Source organism: Podarcis pityusensis (assembly GCF_964106645.2).
Source record: "Podarcis pityusensis genome assembly, chromosome: 15".
Lineage (NCBI taxonomy): Eukaryota > Metazoa > Chordata > Lepidosauria > Squamata > Lacertidae > Podarcis > Podarcis pityusensis.
The window spans coordinates 14854736-14869311 of NC_138040.1; the positions used below are offsets into that span (position 1 = coordinate 14854736).

The 14576-nt window shown below is 48.4% G+C and overlaps 1 protein-coding gene across 4 annotated transcripts; it reads right to left on the reverse strand.

The window, feature by feature from the left end:
• Positions 1–725: 725 nt before the first annotated feature.
• On the reverse strand, positions 726–14570 carry TPST1 (tyrosylprotein sulfotransferase 1). 4 transcript variants are annotated; one of them, XM_080984029.1, is made up of 7 exons: positions 14424–14570; positions 9641–10566; positions 5591–5789; positions 4579–4629; positions 4152–4215; positions 2529–2577; positions 726–1341 (listed from the first exon to the last, which is right to left on the reverse strand). In XM_080984029.1, the coding sequence occupies exons 2-5, from the start codon at positions 10483–10485 to the stop codon at positions 4171–4173; spliced, it is 1140 nt and encodes a 379-aa protein (XP_080840155.1). In that variant the 5' UTR covers positions 10486–10566; positions 14424–14570; the 3' UTR covers positions 726–1341; positions 2529–2577; positions 4152–4170. The 4 variants fall into 4 exon arrangements, with proteins under 4 accessions (XP_080840155.1, XP_080840156.1, XP_080840157.1 ...); XM_080984030.1 differs by having other exon boundaries at positions 4144–4215; XM_080984031.1 differs by lacking the exon at positions 4152–4215.
• Positions 14571–14576: the final 6 nt, after the last annotated feature.

The following is a 14576-nucleotide window of genomic DNA, read 5'->3' on the forward strand; positions in this document are numbered from 1 at the left end:
CTTGCAAATTTATGGACAGATCAAAGAAAGCACTGGCTCATGCAGCACATATTGAACTCCACCACAAAGGAGGCAGTGGTGGCCACCAACCTAGATGACTTTAAAAGAATACTGAGCAAATTCATGGGGAGAGGGTGATCAATGGCTATGCTCTGCCTCCATGGTCGGAGGCAGTGGTGCAGTTGCTGGAAGCCACAGGCTTGTGTTCGAGTCCTGCTTGCGGGTTTCCCATTGGGGCATCTAGTTGGCCAAGATGTTGGACTAGATGGGCCATTGGCCTGATCCAGCAGGCTCTTCTTATGGTCTTAACACACCTTTTCTTTAGGATCTGTGTCAGAAAGCCCTGCTCCGGATGCCAATGTCTTTAGAGGTGAGGCAGGTGGCAGCCATAGCAGGGCATTCTTAGTGGTGGCACTCCTGGTGTGGCATGATCTTTGCCCCTAATGACATTCATGGGAATAATTGCCTCACAGATACTCTGTACACTTGACCTTGACATTGTCCATGTCCTGTTTGGGATGATGGGGCAAGGGGGATGCAGTCCAAGTCTCCCTTCCTCCACCCCCATCAAGCAACGACCGCCTATTGTCAGCCCAGTGGATACGCATGCAGATAAACCAACATTCACCAGTGTGGTCACAGCCCGCTGCTCACACACTTGCAGGCCACAGGTAAATATCTTCAAACCAGCAGAGAAACACCTTTCCCCCTAAAAAAATCACATATTTGACATTCCAAATCTGTGTTTTGTTTTGTTTTTACAAAAACCCGCTCTGGTAAAAACTAAGGTGCAAGAACAAGAGAGAAAAGACAGGCAGCCTAGGCATCTCCAGTCTCAGTCCAAACAATCTCTGCTCCTATGGCTTTCAGAGGAGCTGTGTAAATGGAGAAAGACAGTCCTGGAATTCCAGCAACGAGTCTTAAGAATTTGGCCATGGGATGAATTCACGGAGAATGTCTCCTGCACAAGCACGGTGGATATCAAATGGCATGTGTGCACAGGAAAGCACTTTTGCTCGCTGCCCACTCGTTCTGAAGAGGTTTGCACAGACGAGATCTCCAGCTGCAGTGCACCCTCTCTGGTGCAGTGATCCTGGAATCACTCACTCAAAAAAGCTCCAGCATTTCAGAGGGGCCGCTATGGAGTCAATGGCACGAGGACTAAGCCACAGAGGGTTAACATGTGTGCACAACCCCCTTCCCCTCCCACAAATATACCCCCTTTTTAAAAAGCAAAACAAAAACCACAGGATGAAAAAAAAATTCTGAACAAACAGAACAGCTCAGCAGGATCTTGACGATTCCACCCCAATGCTTTCCTCAAAAAGGCAGCTGACGTCCCTGGTCAAAAGAGGAAAAAAAAGATTTCAGCAAGTGCAACTCAAGGGTGGGCAACCTGCAGCAGCTTTGGGGAAGTGACTCATTCCTTTTTGCATGCAGAAGGTCCCAGGTTCCAATCCTTGGTATCTCCAAGTAGGGCAGGGAGAAGGACTCCTGCCAGAAACCCTGGTGAAACGCTGCCAGTCCATGTAGATAATACCAAGGCTAGATTGTCCAATGGCCTGACTCAGTGTATGGCAGCTCCATACGTTAACACAACTCTGGGCTATTGACAGGAGCTCAGCATGCAAACACGTGGAACAAGCACCTCTGCTCAGTGACTGATGCAGCTGCCTATTGTGGCTGGTAGGGCAGAAGGCAGGGAGCCAAACAGTAGGTGGCGCCAGAGTCAATGACAGCCAGAACCTACTAATACTTTTTGTATATATCTAAATTAAAATCAGAAGTGCCTGGCGTGCTCTGGTCCATGGGGTCACAAAGAGTCGGACACGACTAAACAACAACAAAAAATTAAAATCAATATATCAAAAATCCACAAAAGCAGCACAGTATATCCATAAAAGTCTTAATATTGGGATGGTAGAGTACTTAAGACTGTTAGGAAAGCCTAATTTTAAGTTGTGCTGTGGAGAGGGAGTTCAGAGTGTCTGTATTTGTTAAAATCCCATTAAGCAGAACAAAATTTTTCAAGGTCCTCCGAGCCTTTGGCATCACATAATCTATGAGTTACTTTTTTCAGCTAATGCTAAATGCTGCATATAGTTTCTAGAGTGGTTTAACAATCAATTCCTCTTCCAAGAGAAATCTGGGAACCGTAGATCCCAGGATACTTTGTGGAAAGCCATGAGTTTATAGTGCTTTAATTGCATTAAATGGCACGAGAGTGCTTTAATTGCATAGTGTGGATTTCAATGGGTCTACTCAGAGTATGGTGATCAGCAGGCGGCTTTCCTCCCAAGAGGGGCCCATCACATTCAAGCACAACTTGCAAGGTTTTCACCCTCGCTGGAGACAACGCACCAGACATTTACACTTATTACCATGCTCATCTCAAGAGTGCTTGTGGAGAACACAGCCCAATGAAGGTGGGCTCAAAGCAGAAAGCAAGAATAAACCTTCCCCCACCCCAGCCATATACTGTGTGTTAACAAACAAAGGTTGAAAGACAGGATGTTTCCTTTTATTACCAATTAAGCACAATTAACTCCACCAGGACTTCTATTTCAGCACATCAGCCTAGAGAGAGAGAGAGAGAGAGAGAGATGGAAGGCACATTAATTTCACAAGTAAATACCAGCTGTCCATTAAAATCAATTATGCTTGTTAGTAAACAGGAAAAGGAAAAAGGCAAATACCAGTGAGGGGGTCGTCACCCCATAAAACTGACCGGTAACAATTCAATTATGCTTTTCACGCAGAATGAGTTTATGAAACTCACTGCCGCAAAGTTTAGTGACGGCCAGCAATGTACCGTATTTTTCGCCCTGTAGGACGCACTTTTCCCCCTCCAAAAATGAAGGGGAAATGTGTGTGCGTCCTATGGGGCGAATGCAGGCTTTCGCTGAAGCCTGGAGAGCGAGAGGCGTCGGTGCGCACCGCAAGCTATCAGGAAGCTATCCGCAAGCCTTGCGCGCCCAGCGGGAGGTCCCGCCAGGCGCACAAGGCTTGGGGCGGCAGCCTGCAGCCCGAAGCACGGGGCGAGCTGTGGAGCCCGCCCCGTGCTTCGGGCAGATGTCCACAAGCCTCGCGCGCCCGGTGGGAGGTCCCGCCAGGCGCGCAAGCCTTGGGGCGGCAGCCTGCATCCCGAAGCACGGGGCGAGCTGCGGAGCCAGCCCCATGCTTCGGGCAGATGTCAGCAAGCCTTGTGCGCCGGGCTCGCAAGGCTTGCAGGCAGCAGCCTGTTCTGGGGGCTGGGGTCGGGGGAAGCTCAGGCTTCCCCCGTGCCTGGAGGGGAAATAAATTTTTTTTTCTTTATTTCCCCCCCAAAAAAACTAGGTGCGTCCTATGGGGCGAAAAATACGGTAAATAACAGGACAATAGAAATGCATGGAAATGAGGGGGAAGTAGTCTATTGGTGGTTTGGGGTTTAGGTGACTAAATGGAACATCCCACTGAAGACAGTCTACCCCAGAAGAGCAGGTGCTGGGGAACAATCAGTGCAAGAGCTCCTTATGAACCATCTTACTTAAAAGCAGACGGGAACAAAAAAGGTCTGTTAATAAGAGCATACAAAGGGCTCTGCCAGTTCTGTCTAGACCAGCATACTGTTTTGCCACAGTTCCTGTCTGGGGGCTGATGGGAGTTGTAGTCCAACAACAACGTCTGGAGTGCCCCCATTTGCCAAAGGCTGCCGTAAATAATAGTTATTTTTGGCTCCATAAGAGACAGGATTTGTTGAATGAGACTATAGGGGACAGATGAACTAAAAAAAAAGAGAGAAAGAGACTTTACTTAGATGCCAATTCTAATGAAAATACACAGCTTCTGCAACACTTTATTTTATGGGGGTGATGAGCACACAAAGTTTGGAGCGGAGCAGAGCCAAGGCAGCATATGAAGCCAAACGGGGCAGCTCCTCTACAGCTTCAGGTTAGAAACAGCCAGCCAAGGCAGGGAGGCCCAGAGGGACAGCAGAGACCAAAGGAACTACCTCCCTGTGTGTACCAAGCAGGTGGAACACAGAGACACACACATACATGCACATGAATGAAAGGAGCTGGGGGCGAAGAATTCCAGTGCCTGCAGCCAAAAATGGGGGGCGGGGGTCCGTGTTTGGGGAAACACAAGACAGACACCACACACTACTATACTTTCACATCAGCTCCTCAATCATTTTATCTTGGCCTGGGGCTTCCTTTCTACAGTCTTCCGCAGCTGCAATGAGAAGAAAGGGCCACGACTCATTTAAGGATGGAATGAAAGCTCTCACCTCAAGTTTGACCAAGTGGTTTTAAAAAAAGGAGTTCATTTCACAGGAGAATAGTATTGTGTGTTATATTTCCAAAGGCGGGTTGGTAATCTGAACTGTAAACCTTTAAAAGAATTTGTACCCGAGCTTGCTTTTTCCTCTGCCCTCCTGTTGCTCCCCCCCCCCAACCTCATGTGTCATGTCTTTTTAAATTCTCCATTAGCTCAAATTCAATTAAGGTGAAGAAAGGTCCTCCAAATGAGTTGATGGACAGGGCCAAAAATATTTATGGTGCAACAGGCAAGACGAATGCTTCCAAGGCGCCTTACCTGTGGCACTCCTTTGAGAAAGTCAGGAAGTTGAAATTCTCCTTTGTAGACCTTCAAAGAAAACAAGCACGCTTTTAAACCTTTTTAAACACAAGTTTTGATTTAATTAAGAGCCGGTGCAGTGATATGGTTAAATGCGGGTTCATAGCCCCCCACAAGCCACGGTGTTCACTGAGTGACCTTGGCCCAGTCACTAGGTAAAGGGGCCCCTGACCGTTAGGTCCAGTAGCGGACGACTCTGGGGTTGCAGTGCTCATCTCGCTTTATTGGCCGAGGGAGCCGGCGTACAGCTTCCGGGTCATGTGGCCAGCATGACTAAGCCGCTTCTGGTGAACCAGAGCAGCACACAGAAACGCCGTTTACCTTCCCGTCGGAGTGGTACCTATTTATCTACTTGCACTTTGACGTGCTTTCGAACTGCTAGGTGGGCAGGAGCAGGGACTGAGCAACGGGAGCTCACCCCGTCGCGGGGATTCGAACCGCCGACCTTTTGATCGGCAAGTCCTAGGCTCTGGACTACGCGCCACCCGTGTCCCTCTGGCCCAGTCACTACCTCTCACCATATTGACTTTACGGGGTTTTTATGGAGCTAAAATGGAGGCTGCTGTAAGCTCCTTGGGAAATATGTGTTTCTCTCAAGTACCTTTCAGACAGGATGAATGTGGCAACTTAACAAAGGAACAAAAACTATTACAAAGATGCTCAACTCAGATAACAAATATCAGCAGCGAAACAAAGCATCAAGCTAAAAAAAAAATCAAGAAACAGAAAAAATAAGCCTGTTTAAAAGCCACTTGAAACTTGAAAAGCTTTAATGAATTTAAAGACCATAAAAATTGACACAAGCACTTTCTCTTTTTTGAGGGGGCAGGGGAGTGTGGAAGACTATGAAGATAAACGTCAAATGCTAACTGCATGCTCCTTGGGGCAAATGCTTCAGTTTTGCCAACAGTGCAGTGTATCATTCTAGGTAAATAACAGTATTATAGTAACAATAAGCCTTGTCTGTTACCCTTCTGGTGTTTTCCAAAACTTTCTGATCCGGCTTCCCGTAGTTAGGGGGGTTGGCATAGGGGTCATAGCCAAGTTTCGCCAGCATCGGAGCGATCACAGGCATGTCATGAAGGACATCATCGGGGATCTTCCCCACCCATTTTGACAAAGCTTCCACGTTCACTGGCTTGATTACTTGGTCGGTAGATCTTTCAACTCTGCAAAAGAAAGGATTTTTAAAAAAAAAATGATCGCATTTAAAGCCAGTATGGTGCTGTGGTTGGTGTGTTGCACTAGGACCCAGGAGACCAGGTTTCAACCCCACCTCCACCTCCCAAATTTGGCCACAATGCTCAGCTGGGTGACCTTGGGCCACTCACTGCCTCTCAGCCTAACCTACCTCACAGGGGTGTTGTGAGGGTTGAATGAGAGGGAGAACACCTGTACACCACCCTGTGATCCTTGGAAGAAAAGGTGGGATATACATGCAATACGTAAATGTATTTCCAGGTGCAGTGGACGCTCGGGTTGCGAACATGATCTGTGCGGGATGCACATTTGCGACCTGCAGCGTTTGCAACCCGTGTGTGCACACGCACGGGTTGCGATTCGGTGCTTCTGCGTATGTGCGACCGCTGAAACCTGGAAGTAACCCTTTCCTGTACTTCCGGGTTTCGGTGGTCCACAACCTAAAAAAACGCAACCTAAAGCGGCTGTAACCCGAGGTATGACTGTATTGATCAAAACACTGGATTTTATTTGCACACTTAAGAGAAGCCTGCTGGGGAAAAATACATCAAGGCAGCTACAAAAAAAACCACAGCAACCCAGAGCCCATAGATTTGCTCTGTATATTCTGGAGAATACAGTGGCTTGGAAGCTTTCCCAAAGGTGCATAAGAAGAGGCTGCTGGATCAGGTCCATCTGGTCCACACCCTGTTCTCACAGTGGCCAACCAGGTGCCTCAAAGGGAAACCCACAAGCATGACCTGAGCACAAGAGCCCTTTCTCCTCCTGTAGTTTCCAGCAGCTGACATTCAGAAGCCTCTGACAGCGAAGGCAGAACATAGACATCATGGCTAGCAGCCACTTATCACAGCTTTTCCCTCCATGAATTAGTTTAAACCACACACACTTTTCCAGGGCAGGGGAAGGCTCACACATCACAATTTCTTCTATGGATGACTTAAGAGGCCAGAGATAAACCCAGCAAAGAGGGAGACCACAGCTAGGAGCAGGAGAATTTGGAGGGGGTTGGAGTTGCCTTCCTTTCCAAACACAGGAAACTGCCTTATTGGACCCATCCAGCTCAGTCGTGCCTACACGGACTGGCAGCATGGTTCCCCAGGGTTTAGACAGGGTTCCCTCCCAGCCCTGCCTACAGACACCACTCTCCCTCTCACTACTCAGCCAACGTCAGCTTTGGGAACTTGCATCTGCCAAGGTAAAGCACTGCTCCAGACAGAAACTGCCAATCTTTGGATTTCACAGCAGATTAAAATAGAATCCCAGGCATTCTGATGATCTTGGACACAGAGCTCCCTTAATGGATTGTCAATATGGTGCTACACTTTCACAGCAGCCCAGGCTGAGTGGGGGAACAAATGCAAAACTCAAAAAGGAGGATGGGAGCAGAGTCTCTCTCCATCCCCGTCCTAGAATGAATGAGCGAGAGCAGGAGATGATTCTGGCTAGTAGGTTTCCTGGTAGCATCTGGTCAGTCTGATGTAGGAAGCAAGAGTTCTTCTTATAATAATAGATGAACAGACTAAAATCCAGACACCACACACCCCCATCGCCACATCCTAAGAGAAGATAAGCAAGTGAAGAAACCAACACACACACACACATACACAAACGTTGCACATTCCTTCTTGCAGATTTGTGGGTTTTGCTTACAGTAATGAAAAGGAAACTTGGCCCAGATCCTCTCCGGGGGAAATGACAGCTCCCCCCCCCCCTTCAGAGGCTGCTGCAGACACAGATGTTTTCCATCAAGGAGAGGGCAAATGCCAGAATTTTTCAGCACTCAGCTATGGCAAGACAGCCTGCCAGCAGCCACGCTGGCGATGCCCCCAAGCCACAGAGAGTCCCGTGCTGATCCGCGCTGGTGCCAACCCCTTCCCTGTGAAAAGCCTCCTTTTGGACGCCCTTGCGCCAGCTTTCGAAGCAAGCTCGTGGGAGATAGGAAAAACACGCCCGGAAATTGCTAGAGGGCTACGGAGTCGCCCAGAGCGACAAATGCAAGAAGGCCTGGTTATCCAGAGGCCAGAAAACAGCTCAGGCTGGAACACGCCAGCAAAGGCCACTGAGCTAAAGTAAATATTGTTTCGTAATGGGAGATGGATGGAATCATTAGAGAGAGAAGGGAGGAATGAACTGGGCTCCCTTTTCCCTCTTTTAACTCTTCCCCTGTTCTTCTACCCCAAAAGAGACACACGTATATTTTGCAAACTGTCTTAATGAGCTTGATTAGCCCATGGAAACTGCTTTTAAGTACCGCCTCAAGCCACTTGATTGAGATCTGGGTCTCTGCAAGGCTGATCAAGAGAAGTTCCTTTTCCTCCCAATCCTGCCAGCCCCCAGCTAAGATGAGAGGCACCCAAAGAGATCTATTTTTATCACATGCAGGTGGCAGGGCAGGAGAATGAGAATGCCCTGTCCATATGCAAAGGAGATGCCGTGCCACTGAGCCAACTGTGCTGTTCATGCATGGCTCCAAAACAGGCTGGAACCCTACAAAGAGAGGACCCTTCCACCTCTTCAAAGGTGGGATTTAGCAGCCTACAAGGGCTGCAGACAGAGAAGTATCAAAGACAGCTTCGTGGTGAAGCATCCCAAGCCAAAAGAAGTTCCAAACCTTGGCCTGGAAGTCCTCACTGCTAGGGGGCGTGTCTCAAGAGTGCCAATCACAATCATCAGGGGAGGTCAGATTTCCAGCCCGCGGGACCTCCTCCTTCAGCCTTTACTGGAACCCCAGTGCCCACCACTCAGAACCAAGTATAATATCATTAACTCAGCCAGGCACACATGTGAACAGCATGCCTCTGAGCATACACCGAGCATGGGGATTTGTGCTCAACGCCAGAACCAACCTCAAAAAGCCTTTCAGACAAGCCCATCTCAAAAGTCTTTCCCCTGCCCTTTCAGACTACTACGGAAACCACATTTTAAGTTTCTTTTTCCTAATCAAATATGACCGAAGTAAAGCAGGGCGGGGGTGGAGATTTATACAGAACGTAAAATGGTACTTACTTACGAAATGTAAGCAAAATTAAAATGCTTATATTTTCAATTTCATTGTTCTGTATGGGACAATGACAATAAAGATATTGTATATTGTAGAACCAAACTATCTGCAGCAGCGGCGTGGGGAAGTTCAGGCCCAATAGCTGAATGCCCCCCCTGCCCCCTAAAACTATCCCCAGCAGGGGCAGATTTTAGGGCTGTGTGAATGGAGCACATGCATTAGATGTTGTGCGAAAGGAGCGCAGTCTCAATACATCTTATGTTCTGTTAGTGCTAGGAAAGAGTTTAGTTTAATAGTGGTTTATGAGGGAAATGGATGCATCTGTGTTAGAACTAGCTTGGTGGGATTCATAGTCTGTGTAGGGTTGCAAGTATTTCAGGAGTGTTAGCAATAACGATTCACCCTGGTGTGCAGACTTTATAGCTACGATACACACAATACAGTGGATGGTCAGTCAGGCACGAAGTATGCATGTTTTTGAAGAACTCTAAAAATGCCACTCGATTCTGACCAAACTATACACTTCCAGAGTTAATGCTAAACACATTACGTCTGGTAAATGAGCCACCATAACTGCTAGGGGGGCATGAATATTTGTGTCCAGAGCTATTTAGACTCATCTACCCATGTACTATCTGAAACCAGCATTGGTTGCCAGATGCGAAAATTTTGCTACCCCTATGTGCCCCACAGAAGATTCCCTCCAAGAAAAAGTGGCTCCAAAAGGACCCCTACACCACCTTAAGATAATTTTCTCCCTACAAAGATTTTCAGGAAAACCCTCAAGGGATGCCCCACCCCAGGGAGGAACCGACTCACTTTGAGAGGGAGACGCCCCCGGCTTTCCCAATCATTTCTTCGTGGTGCAAAACAGCAGGGTCCCACGGGATGTGGAGGAACTTGAGGAGTGTTTGTAGCCACCTCTCGGGGTGCAAGACAAGCTGCTCGTAATGGACCATCATGCAACGGTCCAAGCCAGCCTCCAGGCACTGGTTATACATGGTCTCTATGGCCCGATTCCACTTGGTCAAGCAGTCCCTGTAGCTGCTGAGGTCAAAGCCAGCGATGGTGACCTTCCTGGAGATCATGGAGTGGACGGAGGCCCGGCCGTCCCGCACCATCAAGACGAACTTGGCATTGGGGAAGATCCGGGCGAGGTACGCCAGGGACTTGAGGGCAAAGGGGTCCTTATTGCACAGGTACGGGGCTGGCTCCCCATGCTTCACAATGATCTCCAGTAAGAACGCCCTCATAGCCGAATCCAAGACCTCGTCCGTGACGCCGGCCTCATCGAGCCGGATCTTCTCCTTGCTCGACCGAGCCCACATCTGCTTGACGGCCAGGATCCGGGGGATCACCCGCGTCTCTTCCCCGCAGCGGATGTCCGGGTGAGCGTCCAGCATCGCCCGCATCAAGGTGGTGCCACTTCGAGGGACCCCTCCGATGAAGATCAAGGGCATGTCTTTGTGGTAGGCCAAGGTGGCGTTCTCTGGCGAACCCAAACCAGCTCTCAAAGTGGCCCTGACCGGCTCCGGGCGGACTATCTGCCTGCGCTCCTCCATCTGGTGGTGGCACTCCATGGCGTGCTGGCCCAGGTAGAAGACTGTCACTGAGCTGACCACCAGGCATGCCAGCAGCAGGTTCTGCTTGAGTTTGCCAACCATCTTCCTGCAGAACAGTGCCTCACACGACTGAAGCAGATCGCTTGGGCCACGTCAATGAATCAGACCATGAAGAAGCTAAATCTGAAAGCGAAAGAAATTGCGGTCAGGACAATCTACATACAACCTCCTCCAGCCGTAACAACACACATTCATGGAGGACTATCAAAGGCTGTGTTCTCCCTCCGTGGCTAGAGGCAATAAGGCTTGTCTGTGCCAGCGTTCTTCTGCACGGGTCTCACTTGCGGGTTTCCCATTAAGGGCATCTGGTTGGCCACTGTGAGAACAGGATGCTGGACTAGTTGGGACACTGGCCGGTGATCTAGCAGCCTCTTCTCATGGTCAAAATGACACAGTTCTCAGAAACAGCCGCACCCAGGTAACGGTACCGTTTGCCCCAGGAGGAGCAAGGCAGTGTTCGAAATTAACAAGGCACATTTTTGCGTCTGGCACAGGTCTAATTGTGACCACATGGGAGATCTCTGGGTGCCAGTTTGGCAGCTGGGGTAAGTAAAATGTCACTTAGGGAAGGATCTGAAATATTTTCTGTGAAACTTGAATTTGTTTTATTCTGCATGGTTTTAATGTGTTGTAAATTACTCTGAAATTCATTCTTCAAAATATAAAGCAGTATAGAAATGAAATGAACAACAAAGATCAATGGAGAAAAAATGGCACCCAGACATTCTGTTGTGGCAACCGTAACCAAGGTTTAAGGTGCCATTTGACGATTAAATTATTGATCTGAGTTTCTAACACTGAAACAAGGGTGCTCCTTGGCACTTCCAACATCTTGGGGCCATAGGCCCATGAGACAAATTAGCCTAAGATTTGAGGGTGTTCATTTATATGTACGGATGCCTCTGGGGAATTAAGATGAAGGGCTGACGTCACCAGCGCAGCCCATTGCAGGGTGCCCAGATACTGTTTTAAGTCCCTGTTGCCATATAATAATATATATACAGTGGTACCTCAGGTTACATACGCTTCAGGTTACATACGCTTCAGGTCACAGACTCCGCTAACCCAGAAATAGTACCTCGGGTTAAGAACTTTGCTTCAGGATGAGAACAGAAAGCGTGCGGCGGCGGCAGGAAGCCCCATTAGCTAAAGTGGTGCTTCAGGTTAAGAACAGTTTCACGTTAAGAACGTACCTCCGGAACGAATTAAGTACTTAACCCGAGGTACCACTATATTAGGGTCTGCCTCCCCCACTTGCTCTGCTGTTCGTCATCCCCACCTCCCCCTCTTTACGCTTCTTCCACACCTGACCAAGCCCCTCACTTTATGCCTCTTCTACCCTCTCACCTGTCCCCACCCCCAGCTTGCTCCAGCAGCTGTTTGGTGCTGAACTACCATAACTCATTTCCACAACAGCAGCAGGTGGAGAGGAAACACAGGTTTGGACCTGCCCGTCTAAGAAGCAGAGGCAGCCAAAAGCACTGCCAAGCTGCCCCTCGAGGGACGGATGCCTCCAACAGCTGAGGTTCTGACTATTTTGACAAATTAATTCCATCTTGCTTTGACAGCTGCTTTTGCTGGGTGAGGCCAAAGGCCCATCACCATGTTGCTCCCAGCGGTGGCAAGGCAGATGTCTCTTTGTCCCCAAGTGCACTGTATGCAGAGGTACACCATCTCTGCACATGGAGGCTCCATTAACTAAACGCAGCTCAAAGAAATTCATGGGAGAGGATCGGATATCCCTAGAGGACTACCTCTGAAGGAAGCAGACTCCCTTTCACGGGAGGTTTTTAAGCAGAGGTTGGGTGGTCATCTGTCATGGATTCTCTACCTAAGATTCCTGCATTGCAGGGGGTTGGACTAAATGACCCTTAAGGTCCCTTTCCAACTCGACAATTCTAGGATACTATGTGTGGAATAATGCACAGCGTCCATTTATGGAAAAACCATATTTTTATTTAAAGCAAGCCGCTATTGTTTGTGGCTGCAAAGACTTATAAAAGGGGACCTGCATCAGCATATGGAGACAGAAAAGGCTATCAGCAACTACGACAGGAAAGCAAGCTCCACATTCAGAGGCAGTCTACCTCCGAATGCTGTTACTATGGGGGAATTACAGGCAAGAGCTGTTCCATTCACACCCCGCTTGTAGGCCTCCCCAAACAATCTGGTGGGTCACTGCAGGAGATGGGAAGGAGGACTAGATATAGTTTGGATCCAGCAGCAAAGAGGACTAGTGGGAAGAAAGGAAACACAAGAGAAGCTTGCTGGATCAGGTTAAATGGTCCATCTAGTCAGCATTCTGTCTTACAGTAGCCAACTATGCCTGTGGGAAACCTGTAAGCAGGATTTGAGCACCAGAGCCCTCTCCCCTCCTGCAGTTTCCAGCAACTGGTATTCAGAAGTGTTCCTGTCTCTGACCGTGGAGACACACAATAGCCATGAATCCTCCATGAATTTGTCCTATACTCACATATTCAAGGGACACTGGAGTGTTTCTAGCAGGGAAGCCACTGCACATTTCTCCCCACACCCCCTAAATACCTCAAGTGTTTCTGGGTGGGTAACGAACCCAGAGGAAATTGAATTAGGAGGTGATCTGGGTTCACGGGCAGAATATTAACGTCGGGAAATAAATTAATCATAGATGACTAACTCGAGATGATGGGGGGAACTAAACTGATTTGCAGCAGGAACTCTTGTGAAATGAATAAAGAGTAAATGAACTGAACTCTCTTGGGATGAACCAATTTGGGTGGGCTGCTGCCGACTGACTGAACAGCTCACCTGGGGCGAGCTTGGACAGGAAATTAGCCGGATCATCTCCTGTGACATTTAAGTTTGTGTCTACAGACTCTTAATCTTTTATGCAACCCACCTGCTGCAGGGTGCTATGAGGCATAGTAAGAAAGATTATTTGGGACAGATGCCCTCTTGCAAGTAAGTGGATGAGATCTCCTGAAAGCTGTGTTAGGATTCTCTTCAAAGGGGCATTCTAACCATGTTCAGAGGCCCCTTCTCAATCTTTTTAAATTTAAAATGCCCTGCTCAGAGATCCCCATATATGTCAGAATTTACAATCAAAGCAAAGACACTGCATATCCCAGCAGGTATAAAACACCCTTCATTTCCAACAGAAAGCAGATTAAAAATACAGCAAAGAACAGAGTTTCTCTGAGCATGTACAGGCCACTATACTCAGTTTTTTTAAAAAACAAAAACAAAACCACAGGGTATGGAGTTATTGTACATGACCAGAAAGGTTTTCTATCTACATCTTAAACAAACACCTTTAATAGAAACCATCCAGAAGATCAAAGACAAACAAATATCTGGTTTTTCTGGCTTAACAAACTTTCTGCTCAATTAATGAAACACAAATATGAATTATTTAGCTGGCAACTGAGTCATTCAAAATCCTCGGTGGCAACGCTGGCTGGCTACTCTTCTCAAGAGGTTGGTATCTTTAAAAGAGCATTTTTAAAAACGCCTCCGAGCACATGCAGAGTACAGTTCCGACACACATACTGCTTCAGTCTTTTGCGTAAAAGCAGATTAAAATAAAGCAGGTGGGGGAATTCTGTGCGTGGTCAGAAACTTTCCATTTCAACAAAAAGGGGGAAAAAATCAGTGGAAGGGCAAAGCACCTCTGAGCACGTGGGAGGCACCCTTTGTTGGGGAACAAGCCTACATACGAAGAAACAGGCTTGGTGGAATCTGTGCATGCTCAGAGACGCTCTCCCCCGTTCCCCTTTTTTGAAAAGGCAACCACGCAGAGTTTATAGAAAGCACGAGAAAGAAATAGTAAGAAGCATCAAGCCAGCACCCACGGAGGCAGAGAGGATGTCGTCTTCTCGGCTCTGCGGTCGGTTAAATGGGATCCGAGCTCCCGATTACCTGCCCCCGGGAGTTCAGGGATCAGCCGCATGCACAACACAGGAAAGCCGCTGCGATGCAAGGAGTGGGGGCTCCCACTTTACCTGTCGGGGGTCTCCTCGCGGATCCCATCCTGCCCCCGCCGCTCCCGCTGCGCCTCCAAGCTCCGCCAGGCTCCTAGTCCGCTCTGTCCGCTGCGGCGCTGCCATGGAAATCACAAGCCCTCCCAGGATTGGCCGTTGTGTCGCCGCGCCCCA